This window comes from Hylaeus volcanicus, chromosome 6, assembly GCF_026283585.1.
Source record: "Hylaeus volcanicus isolate JK05 chromosome 6, UHH_iyHylVolc1.0_haploid, whole genome shotgun sequence".
NCBI lineage: Eukaryota > Metazoa > Arthropoda > Insecta > Hymenoptera > Colletidae > Hylaeus > Hylaeus volcanicus.
The window spans coordinates 17079762-17098644 of NC_071981.1; the positions used below are offsets into that span (position 1 = coordinate 17079762).

The 18883-nt window shown below is 39.5% G+C and overlaps 1 protein-coding gene across 4 annotated transcripts in view; it reads left to right on the forward strand.

Moving 5' to 3' along the window:
- Window positions 1-18721, forward strand: part of LOC128877826 (MAGUK p55 subfamily member 2) — a 32063-nt gene extending 13342 nt beyond the window's left edge. For 2 of the 4 annotated variants that reach the window (XM_054125406.1, XM_054125407.1), the window contains exons 3-8: window positions 7467-7763; window positions 9261-9497; window positions 12116-12590; window positions 12960-13294; window positions 15220-15294; window positions 16083-18721. In XM_054125406.1, coding sequence (XP_053981381.1) covers window positions 7467-7763; window positions 9261-9497; window positions 12116-12590; window positions 12960-13294; window positions 15220-15294; window positions 16083-16259 — 1596 coding nt within the window. In that variant the 3' untranslated portion in view covers window positions 16260-18721. Of the gene's footprint in view, window positions 1-1941; window positions 2227-7466; window positions 7764-9260; window positions 9498-12115; window positions 12591-12959; window positions 13295-15219; window positions 15295-16082 lie in introns of those variants that run through there. The other 2 variants (XM_054125410.1, XM_054125408.1) reach the window with 2 other exon arrangements.
- Window positions 18722-18883: the final 162 nt, after the last annotated feature.

Here is an 18883-nt window from a genome sequence, read left to right on the forward strand (position 1 = left end):
ATTTTATGTTAAATGAGTGTACTCTTTCTTAGGAAGTGTATTACATAACTAAAAGAAAAATGTACACCTGATGACGTCTCCAAGCAGAAACAGAATATCGAGTAATTTAATAATATAAGAAATTATATTGACCAAATATATATTTCTCCACTTGCACTATGACTGATAATGATCGTAGAGATGGAGAAAAAAATAGCAACTGTTGACTTTGAAATTTCCGTCGATTTTCATTGACCTAAAGCTCACTAACCTTCCATCGACGATATCCTTTAACGTTGGAGCTATACAATCCTGTTGTATCACGTAACGGATAGTTGTGTATCTTGAGAAGGGTCTGCTCATGTCTCGAGATCGACGTACGGATCGGTGTCGATGACTGCAACAAGTTCTTATACCTTCCCTAATATATTCATTGAATTGCCTCCCAACACGCTTGTATAATTCTCCTGGATCAACCACACCTGTCGCTATTTATTCTCAACGGTAACCCCAATGGAACAGATGAAGCGACTTTATATTTAGCGTTATTTTGCAGTTTTCAGCACTTTCTAAGAATTTTCCCTCATTTTCCTCAACGTTCTATAGTTCAAATTTCTATCTTCATTCAAAAACCATTATCTTTTCATCGTTATTTAGAATTTCTATCTAAATAAGAATTTTCCCTACTCTTTTTCCGTGTAATTTTCTAGTTAACACTTATGGAAATTTATACTACAGCAAAATCTTGAATATCTGGAGGTCCAACACAGGCCCCGTAATTATGTAATTTCAATTCAAATAAATCATCTTAGATACTGAATTCGTATTCAAAATAGTGAAACATCTAAAGCTCCGAGCAGCCTTTTCTGAAGGTAAGGAAAAGAAAGGCTGTGAAAGGTGCGAGCGTTTTCATACAAGAATGTTGTACGCAATCGGAATGCTCGAGTACTACGACATCCCCCCTCTCTGCCTTTAGATGGTATACCTAAGATATTTAACATTCCTTGCAACAAGGCACGTTTGCGTTTACACGCTTACACCCGTTTAGGCGTGTTATCTTCTTCGTCGCAGATAATGATACGGAAGGTGTTGAAAACTTTAATGAAAGTATAATGCATTGCCTAGTGCGGCTAATGTTGTCGTAGAACGAAAGAAAACGACTTACTGATTTTATTTCATGTTTCATAATCGTAAGGTCACAAGTCAGATGTGAATATTCTTTTTGTTGAATAAATCACGTATCTTGTTCCTCGTATTAAGAAGTGAAATTAGAGAAATGTTTGTTTGATTACAGAACAAGTTAATCATCTTTACCACGTTCATTATATGTATATTCTTAAGTGTATCACTCTTTTGCTGACTGTATATTATTATATTATGTTAAGATAATTCGTACATTTCTTTCCTTAACATCTGAAGGAGGCTGTGTATAGTTGGCAGACACATTATCAAATTGGCAATTAATGAACGTGACAGAAATAAAATGTAATACAATAAATAAAAATATGCTGTACGAAAGTAAAATAAATAAAATGAAAATAAACACAAATAAATGAATGTTAAACACATCCCCTTACAAGTAACGAAAGTACGTTTTCCATATAATTTGAAATGCCCCAGGATGCCATGTCAGGTTCGTCACACCTGCTCGAGACGCCATGGCAAACAGTTCAAGAACCTCTTCAATCTACATGAAACTAAAATATCGTTTAAAATTCTTGCAATTTTATCCTCCTGTTATTCTATCTACTTACGATTTGGTTCGCTCTCGTAAAGTCTTAACTCGCGCAAAAAATTGCAGTTCCATTCGAAGGTGGGCCCCGCCGGAAATAGTTCGGTAGACGGCCCTGCGCGCAACCGTAGCGGAGTGTTGCATACCATCCGAAGAAGGGCCCCCACCTGTTTCAGTCAGACAGCCTGAACGAACGGCCTGTTCTGTTAGGTGGGGACGAAAGAAACGTCAGTAGGCGCGGCAGTTTTCTGACGCCGCTTACCTAAGCAGCAACACACGTCGTGTCGCGTTCGAAAAGCTCCTTTAGTCAGAATCTGGGTGCCGTTTACCCCGACGTAAACCCACCGAGTGCACGCCGACGGCCCTGTCTGATCGATAATACACCGAATCGGGCAGCCGACGCTCGACCAGACCGCCAGCAGTCGTTCCAGGACGTCCGACTCGTTCTCCAAAAAGGGGCGTCCTACCTGAGGAGGCGGGCGACCTCTGGGCTCCAACGTTTCTCCAAGCCCGACGTAAGTCAGGAATCGTGATCTTTGACCTCGATTCCACGGAAACAGCCTCCTCGTTTCCATCCATGACCTCTTCTCGTCCTCTGGAGGAGTCTGATACGCACTGGATCGGAATATCCAAACGCTAGTGCAGCCCTGACGCATCCCGAGGACACCGTTGTCACGGTTCTGGCACGTGCGACGGAGAGGAATCGAAAATTCTGTCGATCGTTGGCTTCCTCGGCACCTGGTGCCTCGAGGATGGCGCACCTGGTCCAAGTCGGAGTCGTGTCTGACTTTTCAGTGGTACTCAGGTACTCCGGTTCAGGTGTGTTCGTTCTAGGAGAGAAATTTGGTTCTCGATGGATCCTGGTGTCTTGTGGATTTTTGTTCCCGATCAGAGTGGACTCCTGGGGAGTGTTCTACGTCTTGCGTTTGACTTCAGTCAAGGAGAGAAAGCGTGACTTCGGTTCGGTTGATCGCTGAAGCTTCTGGTGCTGGATGGCGGAGTTTTGCTAAACGTTGAAGTGAGCTGCTGCTGAGAGGCCCTCGTCTAGTTACCTTTAGCTACACTCGGGGATAAAAAGGGCGAGCTGGTTGGTCTCTTTGGCTCTTGATCTCTCGTGGATAGTGGGTTCAAGTTAAAAATTGCAGTGTTGGGAGCTTTCGAGGGGTGCTTGACTTTAGCTACACTCGAGGAGAGAAAGCACTAATTGGTTGGTCCCTTGAGCTCGGTGTTTTGTGGATTTTTATTTCGAATGAGAGTGGATTTAATCTGTACTCAAGAAAAAGGGTTGACTTGATTCATTTCTCTAGCTTTCGGTGTCTTATGGATAGTACATTCAAGCTAAAAATTGGAGCAAGGTCAGGGTTTCTGGCAAGTACCCGAGTACTTTTGTTTATTTAGAATCAAGGAGAAGAAGCATCGATGGTCCTCTTGAGCTCTTAGTGTTTCGTAGTGTGGTAAATTTTTGCTAAAAATTGGAGTAACTTCAGGGCTTCCAAGAGGCAATTTTGAACACTCGTTCACTTGCCCTCAATGACATTCAAAGGAAGAAAGGAGTAAAAAGTCGGAGCAAATCGGATAAATAGCTAAATAGCCTAACTTCTGAGTGGTTCTCGTTTGTACTCAAGAAGAGAAAGTGCGCGTTACTTCACCTCTTTAGTTACTGGAGTTTCCTCTTCGCTTTGCTCGAATGAAAATAATAGTATTTATTTTTTTATTGTATGAAACCCAAAGAATACGTTCAATATTAACGAACAAAATATTTAAGCCTCAACAAAATTGTAGAAAAATATTGATACTTCAAGATAACAAATTAAGAATGATCCCATTCCTCTCCTCCAATGAATAATATCCGTGGATCATTGGTCTTCGCGTGTGCAGTCTTCGTAATTTTGGAGCATGGATCAGCCAATATGGTCTTTTCAAGTCGTGTCCTCGAATTCTCTTGGAGAAAGGTTTCTCGTGTGTCGAAGGAAGCCTAACCTCGCGTTCCACGATCGTCCCAATAATATTCGATCTCGACGCCACCAAGGTGATCTCTCTTACAAGCAGGAAACACGTGACGATTGTTCAACAGTTTTTTCTCTATGATATAACGAGATTGCTCTACCGATGGGACAGTTGTTATCGTCAAAGTGCACTGCGTCACGGATTTATTGATTTTCACTCCAGGTCGTTCGAGTACGAGAAACATTGGCGAGTTCTATGCAGCTCTATGCACTTCTATCGCAGCGTTTCTCAAACTGCATTACGTCAAAAATATTAATTTTTTAGTAGTAGTTGAGAAAATAAAACAAACAAACTCTTACGTTTACCCTTCTGACATTACAATTTTGAATACTGTATTTTGGTGGGGTGAACACCTAAAAATCACCTCTCATTTGAAGTTTGGTTAAGAATGGTACCAAAAGTATTTTTATATTTTTAATAATGTATTAAAACGATTAATAGAGCTTTCCGACTGCTTAAACAGCCAACTGGTTAAACATTATGTTATTCTTAATGAATTTTGAGACGTGACAAGTGCCTGTAAATGTTTGGGAAACGCTATGTACAGTGCCTGCATGATGAAACGTCTCATTGCTGACACAGGTAACGAGGGAATGACTGTTGATATTTTTTCCCTCGGTTGCGACGATCTTCGCGTGTTTTGTGAGTGGTTTCAGGGACGTCACAGAAGAGCGGAGGAATTCATTATAGACCGCAACGTCCGTTGAACACCGGCTGTTCTGGTGTTGTTCCCGTGACAAATGTGGTGTAATTGATGCCCATGATAATGGCCGCCTTGCGACATATGGGGCAATACCTGAATTCTTATGCAAACAGTCACCGAGCCTGTGTTCATTCTTTAAGAAAGGAGGATAACGTATGGTTGAGGATAAAAATAGAATTCAATTGAGAAGACAAAGTTATAGTGTTCTACAGCAAAAAAAAAATTAAATGTATCTCCTTTCCCATCGAAGAAAACGAACATCGTGCTTGTCTGCCACTCTAATCTCGAGTAAATATTTATCGTATAAAATGTTCAGTGATGCATTATACCAACAGAAGATCAACAAATGTCAGAGATCGATACCAGTTCAACTATTTCTCTATTTTAAGAAATACAAAAACGATCGAAAAGGTGCTCGGAGTAACTGACACGGATACGGGTCTAATTTTATTCGCAGGCCGAGTGATCCGAGTTATCTTTCCGCGGTCTATCTCGCTGAATCGTGTTCCGTTTCCTCAGCTTTCAAGGGAAACACGATTCAGCCGCGTTCTTTGATGTCGCGTGTCGAACGCTGATTTATAATGCATGTCCGCGGTAGAATCGCGTGGGCAGAGGGCCGAGAGATCAGAAATCACACGTCAGAGATCCCTTTGATCCCAGTTTCCGAAGATCGACGATCTTTCGAGGCGATTTCAACAGCGTCGCTCCGCGTTGCCCATAGTCGATGGTGCAACGTCGAATAGTGAAAATAGCTCGTCCATCTGCGGTGCACATGCATCGACGCGAATGATTCAATGATGATTCATCGCGATTGCCGTGAATTCTTTTATAACTTTATCATAGAGAAAATTTAAATTGAATAATAGATACTTAGGTGTCCATTTGTGGAGTATATTCCGCTGTTTGTCATTTTAGATCTGAATTTTATTTGAAAGTGGAATGGTGAGACTGTTGGGTATTTATTATTCGTTGTAAGAAATATAGGCTTGGGGAAACAACATAAGATGAGAGCAAAGGAATCTGTCAATTTTCGTCGTATTTCTTTCTCTAGTTTCCAATTCGTACTCTGAATTTCATAGAACGAGGAATGGAGACACTCGTGTGTATTTATTACTTGTAGGAAACGAAAAATAAACTTGAGGAAACAACATAGAATAAGAGCAAACGAATTCATAAATTCTTGTCGTAATTCATTCTCTAGTTCGTAATTCAAAATGTGAATTTTATTGAACGAGGAATGGAGGAGCCTAAGAAAATCTTGGGGAAACAAAATAAAACCGAACGAATTTATTAACGTTCGTTATAATATTTTCTTGATTATTGCGAAGGTTGGCCTTCTTCGACGTCATTCTCCACAGTATACGAAAGAAAGATTGTTCGCCGCGTCGCGTTCACTATCGGTACATTCAGGTATCAAGCATTTTCAAAGGTGGCTTTGAAACAACGCTGAGAACGACCCACTTTCGTAATTACTCGTTCATTGTTGTAACAGCGTATTGGCTGGTCGAACGTGGAGCAGACTGGCCTTACGTGGTCGACACGCTAATCCAATCAAACCTCGTTGACACTGGGTCGTCGTTGCACAATGCTGATTCGACACTCGTAGGTGATAACTCCACAAAAAATTCGCGTCATTTCTGTTTAAATCGAGGGAAGAGTCATCGTGCTACAATCGAGAACATAAATATCGTTTCGTTAAAAATACCAAGCACTTGGAAATCAAATTCTGAGAAACACCCATTTCCCGGAAATCGTGTAGAATTTACACAATGGCAGATCGATGGCAACACTTTATTATGAAGTTTAACAGAACCGTGTGATTGAGGTTTGGTTGCTATTATATTGCACATCTATGGACTATTTCGAAGTAGGATTATTCGTATCTTCAAAGTGTAATATATTAGAATTTGTAACAATAAATTAAACATATAATATTATCAACTAATATGTAATCTCGAGCAGTAAACTTCGATCTTTATTTCCTCTTTGTTGATATTAAAGTTAACTTGTTTTATTTTCAATCAAGACAAGTGCTTCTCGGTAAAAATCGCTCGTAAGCCTGAGAAAGTTCAAAATGGCGTCTTCTAGTTTCCGACGCGATTGAAATTCGAATCCCATCGAATAGCGTGGCATTCGAGAAACCGTTGATCCGACCACGCTACGAGATTCAATTTCTCTCGTGTTGCACGAGAAGGACAAGGAGGAACGAAGGCTTCTCGTACGGTGAATTTAACGAGGAAACCCGTTTCGACTTTCACAACTGGCATCAGCAGAGCCGCTCGTTTGTAGGTTTGACCATACGCCAACACCATTGCACAGAATGGAACTGGTAGCAAGGTGTGTAAACGCACGAGTTCTGCCCTCTGCGTATTTCGACTAGTCATTAATTCCAAGCAGAACGAATTCAAATTGATTTTATCAGAATTAATAAGATCTCGAATGGTTCTTCGTTCAACTCAATGACAGGAATTTCATTCTCATTAAATTTCGTTGAAGTTCAAATCTTTGTCTTCAAATATCGCTGATACTTGTGGTACAAATGGTGATACCAAGATAATTCAAACTGCAACATCAAGTTGTCATCCTTATGAAAAAATAAGGCTAAAAGTATTCCTATTCACCACCATCATCAAACTGCACGTATTTTATGCACTAATGCAGCAAGGTAAATGAGAACCACGTACTATCCGTCTCCTCAAAATATTTCACAAAATAATGTAACAATATTAATATTTCGTCAAGCATACCGTCTGCTCGAGAAGAGCGTGTACGGTGAAACTTTTTTTTTAAACCGTTAGAGGAGAAATTCAAACCGCGACAAAAAAAGCAGAATCATCTCCTTGCAAACCTCATCAGTGCATAAAATCCAATTGGGATACCATCCTATTAACATGCCTATCCTCGAAGAACGACTCTTTCGCGCCAAATGTTTTCCGAAAAACCTGAATCGACACTCCTGAAACAAGTTGGTCGAGTCGAACAAAAGGCGCTGCGCTCGAAAACCAGTTCCCAAAGTTTCCTCTGAGCAACTCGCGACTGTTTCAGGTTCAGGAGCGTCTGGAGGATCCTCCTCTCCACGTGGAACCGGTATGCTCGTCCGTCTGTGACATCGTCGACGAAATTTGTCACGCGCTCCGCGCCTCCAGGGACGAAAACGCGCGCGAACTATCGCGGCTGCTGCGAACATCGCACCTGAAAGCACTCCTAGAGACACACGACGCCGTCGTCGAGCGGAAGGAAGCTCCTTCGAAGCCACAACCACCGCCACCGACGATGCCCACCAACGAAAGGACGGAGGCAGTCAGGATGGTCGGCCTCAGGAGGCAACCTGACGAACCCCTGGTAAAACTTCGACAAAACACGTTTTCTGCTTGAACCGCTCTTTTCCCTTAAACAATATTTACATATGTTGAAGTTCATGAGCAATTAGGGAGGGTTTAAGTCATCATTTTTCTAAATTTGTAATTGTTTCTAAAATGTAAGCCTTTAAACATTGTAGTTTTTATATATTAGTAATGAAATCTGTATTCATACATGAATTTTTATCTTTGTAATTATTAAAGATGCGGAGTTTCTCTTTTTTTTTTTTGTTTTACTCGGGAAGAACGAAGCTATTTAAATCAATTTTGCTTGAATTGCGAAGGATATTTTCCACGATATAAAAATAATAAAACTCGACGTCTTGTAAAACCTTCCAAACGATAAATCGAGGTTGAAGGAAAATGATTATAAAATCAACCTGACGAAAGAAGTGTGTCCCAAAAAGGAACTTCAAGTCGCGTGGCGTCTTGAGTTCATCGCAACTGTGCTTCCGTTTATTTCTTCCCGCCATTTTCGACGAGAGGTTGACAGCTTAGAAATGCCTGCGTCCCGTGAGAAGTTTCCTCGTGAAATGCTCCAGAATACATTCGAGACGTGTTTATATCTCTGCTCGCCATCACTCACCCGCTCAGCGCCGGCAAACGAAGAAAGTGGCGAACGAGAAGGCACGTTCGAACGATCAACAAAGAAACAACCGTTCCGACTGCGACTTTCTCAATAGCCGCTTTTAGAGGTTTACCATTCCGTCACGTGAGAGAATTCTCATTCAGATATTACGGAAATGCCACTTGCTGTTCGTAAATAATTCGAAACGTTTATTATCGTCGTGACTAAGCACGCGAATCCTCTAAATCACGGGCGTCTATCGCGTGTGTCTGGCGTCCCTCGCCTAACCAGAAACAGAAACAAGTAGATAGGAAGTCAGAGGAATCGAAACGGTTTCGCGAAACCACAATGACCTCTTTGTTTATGTTCTGCCTTCGCGAAAGAAAAATCTTGACGTGATTCCAACATTTCTCTGATTTGTTTTCTCTTGTCAATCGTTCCAGACCAGATTTCTGTTTTCTCATTAAAATTGACAAGATCTTTTCGTTCCGTTCCCATGGGAGGTTAATAAACCCGATGACTCGATTTCTTGTTACCTACAGCAATCTCGATGCATTAAGTATTTATTTTTCTGTAACAAATCGTGGCTTCTAATGGAGCAACAACATTCTTTAAGTAGCAGATAATTCATATACTTCGTTACATGTATATGATAAGTTCTCTAAATAAAAGTTTAAAGAACTTCACGAAGAGAAAATTATTTTTCTGAACAGTTCTCTACTTTTAAAGAATTCAAAAAAAACATGGCACTAAGGAAAATGATCCTGGTGGTAGCAATCTAGTAGCAAACATTCAAACTAATAAGGGGAATATTGATCTTCAATCGTAGACAGAATTAGACAGATACACTTCCATCAGACGCGTTTATTTTCAGACGTCTCTCAACTGTTTATACGTGTTCTTTATGCACAGGGTTTGACGGTGCAGGTCGACGAATCTGGCAACTTGATAATCGCCAGGATCCTAGGTGGTAGCACGGCCGCCCGGCAAGGACTCCTCCGATCAGGCGAGGTGATCCTAGAAGTGAACGGAAAAATCGTTCGCAACCCAGAGGAGCTCCAAGAGGCCATTCAAGAGGCGAAAGAGAACCTCACGCTGAAATTGGCGCCTGGGATAGCCATCGATGCCAACCGTTCCTTGAAATCCACGGTGAGTCATTAATAACGACGCTGTTGCATCCTTCTGCATTAGAAAGGCATCGATAGTTCGTAAATTCGTTGCAGTTTTATGTGCAGGCTGTAGCGAATGGCGAATTTGTTGCTCTATTTTAACTCTGTAATACTAGGTACATAATTTTGTCAACACTGTGAGTGAGTTCTATTTATAAGAGTGCACCAGTTTTACATTTGTTCGTTTTTACATTCATTTGACTCTTGCGTTACATTACTATGCATTTGCGAACCTCTCTTCATAATTCTCCCATTAGGGAAGACTCTCTACAGCTCGGGTACCTCGGGATTGCTAAACCCGTACTGAGCGTACTGTAGCTACAATTAAACATAGCTACAGCCCCTGATGGCTGTTAACACTGTACTGGGGGAACTAATATACTTCACCTTGAAGATTAATTTTAATGCTGACTAACTTATACAGCGTTTTGAATATTCTGACATATTTGTGTAGACAGCCTGATTAATTTGAACAATAAGTAATTCCACTTTCGTGTCTGTTGTACATCGTCAAAAAATTCTTGAATTTTACCGAAATTTATTTTATTCAATATAATAACATACATCCTGAGGATTATTTTCTCACCTCCACTTAATCTTCGTGATTCTGATATTCTATTCTCATAAACAAATAGCTCGACATAAAAATAGAAAATTATAAATGCACGTCACCAAACAAACGTCTGTCCTGTCAATAACCATTAAACGATTTATTGCACTATTTATCGTTTTCGATCTCAAGGCGTACCTTGCTCAGAACATAAATTCTAAAATTAACCAAAAATGTTTTCATTCAAAACTGTACAAAGATACGAAGGCGGGAGCAACGTAACAGTACCACAAAAATTATGCAAAAGCATTCAGAATTATCACTGCAGTGATTTAACGCATGGTGTCTATAAAGAACAAGCCGTAATGCAATAAATAATAACTATACATTTATAAGTATAAAAATGACTTATTTTGAAAACGTTATGTACAATGTTTTCAAGATTGCCTTTGCTCTTAATTTTTTATGTAAAAAATATTTCTACTTAATTTTAAAAGACTCTGAGAATCTTTTCTAAAATTGAGAACGTTAAGCAGTGCAATAAATGCCTTAATTGTTGAACATTCTTAACTTTCTTAACCCTATTAATCTTGAACGAACCTTGAACCAAAATAACTATTGTTTGCAAGGGGAAATTTGGATAGATGACGCTCATATTGGTTTATAAAGATATTAAAGTGTGCATCGAAAGTGTTTAGAGGATCGAAGCTTTCTGTTTAAATGGAATTAGAAGTTAATATAGATTAGGTTAATAGAATCTATCTCACTCTTGAAAGTTTTTACGATCAACCGTAATGGCAGCCATTGGGAACGTGGAATGATGGTTGCTAGGAATCACTCGACGCGAGCTCTTAGCGCAATTAGATTTAGACTACGTGATTTTACAACCTCGGTGCTGAAAAAGCAAATCAAGTAACACTTTGCGTCTTGCATACGCTTCCCGTGCCTTTAGCGGGTAAATAAATAATGGTAACACGCTTTGAAAGTAGAAGGATAGTCGAATTACGAGAGTGCACTTGCTAATTCATTTGAGCACTGTGTATCTTCAGAGGAACGTTAAATTTCACAACTTTGCAGTAAATATTTATTTAATCAAGGCAAGAAACGAACAATAGCAAGTGCAAATGTAGACGAAAGATGTTTCAAACGATCTATCAAAGAATCGTACGAAAAATATAAAAGTTAATCTACTAAAGAGAATGTATAAAATAATCGTAGATAAACGTACAGAAAAATGGGAAAAATAAATAACTGATCGTATGGCTAGAAGGTATTTCGAAAAAAAAAAGATAGAACGACATATAAAGATTAGAAAGAACGGCTAAAAAAAATACACTCGATGATGAAGAAGCAATAGTAAAAATAAAGATAGAAACATTCCGCACAATGCACGCAGAAATGACGCGCAAGAATACTGAAAAGATTTATGCCATTTGCACAGGCATAAAAAAAAGAGGTAGCGGAATTAGAAATGTAAAGCAAATCCTGAGAAAAGTATTGTTAGAAATTTATTTGAAAAGCAAACACGACACGAACATCTGCGAAAGGTTTGACATAAGAGATACGTAAAGTGTTGTACAAACTACGAAGTATGAATCTTCGAAAAATTCGAAAAGAAATTCAAACATAAAAAGTTCAGGTGTCCCATAGTTGCCATTACTTTTCCCATTTTATATTTGCTAGGTAATGAATAACTCTGTACTTCAAACATTGATTCTTTTTTAAACCATTTTCATCGGTGGACGAAAACGCAAATTTAGAAGGCTATTATTAGATGCTTCGCATAATCATTTTGCAGGATTAGATCGTTGTTCGTGCGCGACTTTAATGCGAAAATAAACACGGGTATGTTCCATGCACAGAAATATCAGAGGAGAAAAATGCTATCTAATGACTGGCAGTAACATTTTGGATTTTGAATTTCATGACCCCAACGCGAACGGAAGGTTGAAGGGGTAACAACCACGGTGTAAAATTCTAAAAATAGCGATCCTTCCACCCTTCGTATCTTAGTTTTGCAAGTTTACGATCAATATTTTCCATTGCAGTGTTACATGAGGGCGCTCTTCGACTACGACCCTTCGGAGGACACCTTGCTACCATGCAGAGAGATCGGTCTGCCCTTCCAGAAGGGCGACGTTCTGCAGATCGTCGACCAAGCCGATCCGAACTGGTGGCAAGCTCGAAGAGTCGAAGGAGAAGGCCTCGGTCCTCCGGGTCTAATTCCATCCTTAGAACTCGAAGAACGGAGAAAAGCGTTCGTCCCACCGGAAGCTGACTTCGTCCACAAGATTAGCATCTGCGGCACCAGAATCTCGAAGAAGAAGAAGAGGAAGATGTACCAGTCGAAGTCGAACGGCGAATTTGACGGAGCTGAGCTGCTTCTGTACGAAGAGGTGGCCAGGATGCCACCGTTTAGACGCAAGACCTTGGCTCTGGTTGGTCCTAGAGGTGTTGGTCGCAGGACACTGAAGAACAGGTTGATAAACAGCGACCCCGAGAAGTTTGGCACCATCGTTCCATGTAAGTTGCATGTTCAATTAGGAGAGCAATGCAGTCTTTCTAAAACTTTATAGTTCAGTCATTTTTAATCGCAATAGTCAGCAACAATTGTTCAATCTTTCCAAAATTTGAGCTCTGATAATCTGTGCAACTTGTCTGTAAACATTAATTTTACAAAAATATATTCAATCTTCATCAAATTAATTTACATCGCATTGCCATTTGTCTTTGTTCTTTGATGTTACATAAGGTCGTTAACAAAATCCCTCCATTGATATATCAGCTTTATATCCCCGATATCAAAGGATTACGATACAATAATTTTTATAGTAAATTCGTAGTGTTTTCTAGCGTGCAACGAATACCGTTAATATTTTTATTTATATTTAGACACATCACGGCCACCTAGAGTACTCGAAGAGGACGGCAAGAGCTACTGGTTCACTGATCGCGAGGGGATGGAAACGGACATCAGAGAGCACCGATATCTCGAGTACGGTGAGCATGGTGGGCATTTGTATGGAACGAAACTGGACTCTGTACGCGAATTAATAAGAGCTGGGAAGATGTGTGTCCTGGACTGCAGTCCAGCAGCCCTCAAAATCCTTCACAACAGTACAGAGTTCATGCCGTACGTCATCTTCATAGCAGCACCAGGGATGGAACAATTAAAGTGTTTGTACGACCTTGGAAGGTCCACTGGGGCGAGCAGTCGAAATTTAACGGTAATTAAGATCGCTGAGTTGCACTTCATTTACAGATACAACAATTTCACATCTTTTTTCTTTTTTTTTGTAAAATGCAGTCTAAGAGTGTAATTTTTCGTTATTCCGTACTGCCTCGGGATTATTATTGCAACAGTTAGGACTTTTAACCGGTGATGTTCGTCTTCGAATAAAAAATGGTTCGAGCTTTGATCTTTAATGCGAATAATTTTTTTTTATGCACCATTTTGCACATGACTGAAAAATTCGGTATATTCTATTCTATATGAAGTAATTCTTAAAAACATAGCTTTTATTATTTCTTGGTTGATATTTTTTTTAAGAATACAATAAATTTATATTTGAAAGGAAAATCGAGTCACTTCCACTTCTATTAGGATCCAACTTTAACGTCAAATAACACAATTTTAAAGCTGCAAATAATGGATCTTACCACCTCTTATCCCTCAATGTTAACGTAACTCTTGTCTCCGTTATGTCATTGTGGAATCACGTCGGAAACGCGAAACAGCTGCTCCAATAAAAGAACCAAACAGTGTTAAATATTCGATGAAACGAAAGCAAGGAATTCGAAGAGATTCAACGACCAGCCAAACAAAGCGCGAGATATTCGGTCGGTTTGAGGAAACGACGTCACCGGTTAGAAAGTTACTCAAACAAACAGTAAAAAAAAAAAAAAAGAAAGGTAGCCAAAAGTTTGCGTATCGGTGATTTAAAGTGTTGCAAGAAGAGTTAACCGCTGCATACGTGAACGTTTGCTAAATATTATTTCGTCGAGCGCAAAGATGTTTTCACGCTGTATGGACCCGTTTCCGTGAATGTTACGTTCGCGAGTCGCGAGCAAAGTTCCTGGTAGCGAAGTTCTAAAAGTTCTCGCGTTAGAAAAAAGTAAAGTAACTGAAACAAAACGGCGCCCATTTACGATGAAATTTTCGCAAAGGAGCGAACGTGGCAGACGCTGCGTTCAAAACAGACGCGACGATCAAACGTTTAACGATTACAGCGTTTCGAATCCCTGCTTGCCAGTCTGTTTGCAATCGTCGTATAAATGCGTGTAATTTAGTTTACTGTAAATGTATCGCATGCACTTCCGTTTCATTGCGATGATCCAACGATTGGTTTGCCCCACGGAATTAGGTCAGTCCCCAGAGTTTCTTAAGATGCGATAATTAGACGAAGACTTTTATGGAATCGACGAAGTCTATTTAAAAGTGAATTTTAAGTAGCCCATTTTGCGCGAACGAATCCAAAGGGAAACGTAACAAAATTGCGAAGGACACAGTTTACAGTTTTTCAGTATTTTCAGACTAACTGCGAGAAGGTTTTGTCGATCTGAAACAGAAACTTTATATAAATACAAATTGTTGGCAGGCTCGATGCCAATAGAAAGTTTCTTTCACGTTATCGCATTTTTGTGGCGATCTTTTGTCTCTGGAGGCTGGTCTAAATCGTTCGTACCATTCCTTGAACTATTCACTTGTGGAGCTGGGTCAATTGTAATCCATATTATTTTACGTCAGAATTGGGATTAATTTATTGTGTAGAATAAATTTTATGTGTATCTCAAGTGACTCGATACCAAACATTGAAACATAATAAATAGTTATTTTAAGATATACTCAAAAGTATACCAAACAATAACTTCACATAAATAAGTATTTGTTCTCTATTCGTATAGATGGAAAATTGCTTGAAATTGGTTTTAATTTTTGCAAGCCTCGCTATTGATACAAAAAAAGAATTTTGCCACGAGTCAAGTATGACCCAGCTTCGCTATACGCTCCCACCGTTGAACTTCTCACCGTCCAACTGTAAGAAGTTGTCTGCGTTACCCAAATATTTCTATTCGCTCACGTACATTCCCTCCAGTTTACGTAGCGTTCTTTATTTAATCTTTCGTATGTATTTGATGTTGGCTTTGCTAGTTTGACCGCCAGAGTTCCATAAGGTACAGCTCGAGGCGAGCTAGGACGCTGGAGTCCATTGCATCGTTGTACGAGGTTTGTATTGCATGAATTCTCACTACATTCGTTTCCTGTCGTAGCGTAATTAGCCGTAGTTGTGTAGCGTAATTTGCTGGTAGGCCATTATTACAATGTATCGCAGGACAATATACCACTAGACACTTTAGTAATATTTATGACGAATCAATTTAAAAAATACGTGGGTATTAGTATTTGCAATACTAAGTTAAGTACTGGTCCACGATTTAATTGATTTGCATGCCGCACGATCACTTATTCACTGATTTTCCAATCATATTTACAATCACAATTGATTATCTCGTAATGTAACGCGTAACTTAACTTTAACAGAAATAAGTATTTCCAGACAAGTTTGTTCATCTACCAAAGTGGAATAGTAAACGCATCAATAATTAACGAAATTATGTATTTTCTACTCAACGATGAAACTGAATTTTAGTATCCCTTACTAACCAAACATCGAACACCAAAGAATAAAAACTTATGAATGGAGCAGTATCAGTTGTGATGGAATTTTATAAAATAAAGTGTTTCCATTTTAAATTAAACACGATATTTTTGTGAGCTGTTCTACCGAAGAATATTACTCTACATTCTCCTAAATCATCTTTTTAATATAACAAACGATACATAATATTTGTTTTAATTACAAAATCATTCCCGAGCCAGCACCAATCCAACTGTACAAAAATCACTGCACACGTGACGGTCACTTTTTAATTGAAATGCACCTGAGATCTCACTCTACATCATAAAACCAAAGTACGAGTCATCGAAATGTTAATGTCTATTCCGACTAACAGGAGGACGATATGAAGACCACACTGGAGGAGTCCGCAGCTCTGCAGCGTGCCTATGAAAAATACATAGACATGGTGATAGTGAACGAGGACTTCGACAACGCATTCAGACAGGTGATCGCAGCGTTAGACGCATTGGCCACCGAGCATCAATGGGTACCAGTGAATTGGATCTACTAATCACGATCTGGGTCACCTCGACGAGGATGTGGTTCCAGGTGTCGCAGACTATACTCGCCGTGTTTAACGGGAAACAAGCAAACGAATCATAACTGTCTGGGGAACACGCGGCCAGGGCCTCTCGAAGATCGAGACAGGCCTGGGACACTCAGAGATCTTTGTACGCCTCTCAGAATTCCCTAGTATGATAAAAAGAGCCTCCTTTGTTGCCTAATAATTAATAATTTCGGTACAAGAAGGAATGTTACTGCGTTTCATTCTTGTGTTTGTCAGTTAGAGCAGGATTCGTCTGGCAGATAAGATAGAGCGCTCTGCCGATAAGACTCGGTAATGTAGAACCGTCTGTCGATAAGACACTGTGCTGGTAAAATAGAGCACTCTGTCGATAAACAGATCAATATAGGTTAATCCTATTTAACAGATTTGGAACGAAAAGCAGTGGTATTTTCCCTTGAACTGATATGAACTACGAACTGATTGTAAGGACACATACAAATTTGTTAATTATCATCACGAACTCGAGGTCCCTGAAAGTGTGAGAACCCCCCGTGATGGGGCCTGCACGCAAACGCGACCTTTGTAGCCGTATTGGCTCGTTGAACTCGAAGTTGAGTGTATCGTCATCGCCATTGTGTTTTCAGCACTGTACTGTCGTGCGACACAACGATTCTGTGGTCGTGCTACATGTATAGAGAGTTTAGTGTGTTGTATATTGTCTCGATTGAGTGTATAGATATTTTAATTCAGCGGCACGCTCAACGAACGAGTTCACGAGTTTTCTTTAAACGAAAGTTTGCACCATGATTTTGACTGTGTTCCCGTATTTTCTGTTTGGAGAAACACTCTGGCTATGAAGGTCGTCGAGATTGTCCGAGAGGCGACCTCTTCATTGCCGTTTCTAGCAAGTACAATCATAGCATTTACGTTATTTTGTTTTAGGTTTACCAAACGACCCGTTCTCCCGCCAAAATTCGGCAATTTTCTTTTTAAGGACCATAGACAATAGAGTGTGTCCTCTCGTTTAGGAAATAACGGGAATTTTTGCATCAGTGTTTCCTCGACATCCAGTTCTTACGATTTTATTCATTGATTGTATGTCATGTATAGATTAATTTCTGGGAAATCTTTTATGAAATTTCATTTCAATTTTATTTCTAATTTGATAGAGTTCTTCGTGTAGCTTTATTCATTGCCAATGAAAATTTTGAAGTTTAAAAATCATTACTCAAGTAAATTGTAAGATCATTTCATAAAATAGTTGGGACACATCCCAGATCTCCAAATTACATATTAGGGACACCTGGAGAGGGCCCTGTCGAAGGAAAAAAAATAATACATCACAAAATCATTAAACAAATAGTAAAAAGCCTAATACAAGCGACGCCTAAAAGTAGAGAACACGAATCAAACTAACAATAAGTTTTCCAAACAGAATACTTCACATTTTCATCGATGAAATTCTATCAGATCAATAAAAGAGAACGGGCCGATAAAGTAAGCATTAGACCGCCGTCCAATTAATTTTAGGATACACCTAGTTTTAATTTCCCTCGAACCACGAGCCAGCACATATTTATGCGCATTTATTTACCGTAAGCGATACTTCAGTTCTTTTATAGATACATACGAATAATTACGTACTTCGTACTTCATGTACCGCTCGTGCACGCTGAACGTATTCCTGGCATAGAGTGCCTTAATAGCGTTGCCCTTCGAGGGCTCACGCGCGAAGACCTACTATGTCGACGACGAGATTTGTCTTATACAGTACGACATACAATTTTACGGTCATCCATGTTTTTTTATCATAAATTCGTCGTTTCTCAATGATATCGTTTGCAATTTTTAGTGATATTACCTCATACTATCGCGCCACTACCCACCGAGTTTCAAAAGAATCCGTTGAGTGTTGCAGGACTTATAAATATTTTTCGAAAGTTCGGAGTGACAACTCTACGATCGTTTCGAATGAAAAATGTGTTAAAAGATCATGTGGACATCACTAACTATCCTTTTGTCTTATATTTAGTTGTTTTCAATAAAAATAAGTTTTTATCAAAATAATACACATTTCATGAAGTGATCGTAAAATTGTGTCACTCCGAATTTTCGAAAAATATTTATAAGTCCTCCCAAACTCAACGGATTCTTTTGAAACTTGATGGATAGTAGTGTGATAGTATAAGGTAATATCGCTAAAAATTGCAAACGGTATCATCGAGAAACGGTGAATTTATGACGAAAAATATGGGTGACCGAAAAATTACATGTCGCACTTTTATACAAACGAGAATTTTACGTAAGAGACACGACGAATAACACGCGAGATTTTTTTCTAATCTTCTGACCACGTATGCACATGGTAACGCACGTCAGTTGCAAAGTTTCTGTACGCGCTGTAAGGACTTTCAGGTCCTGATCCTGCCGCGTCACATACGGAAGAATAAAGTTTATCGAGCGTTTGTTACGAATTTGCATCGACCTCTTGAACCCCATTGTCCCTAATCCAATAGTTTCCAGACTTCTTGGAAGACCTTAATTCCCTTCAGAAGAAATAAAAGTTTTGGTCAATTAATGTTTTCCAGTTGAGAACTGAACGAACAAGCTTGTTTCTGTGGAAACCC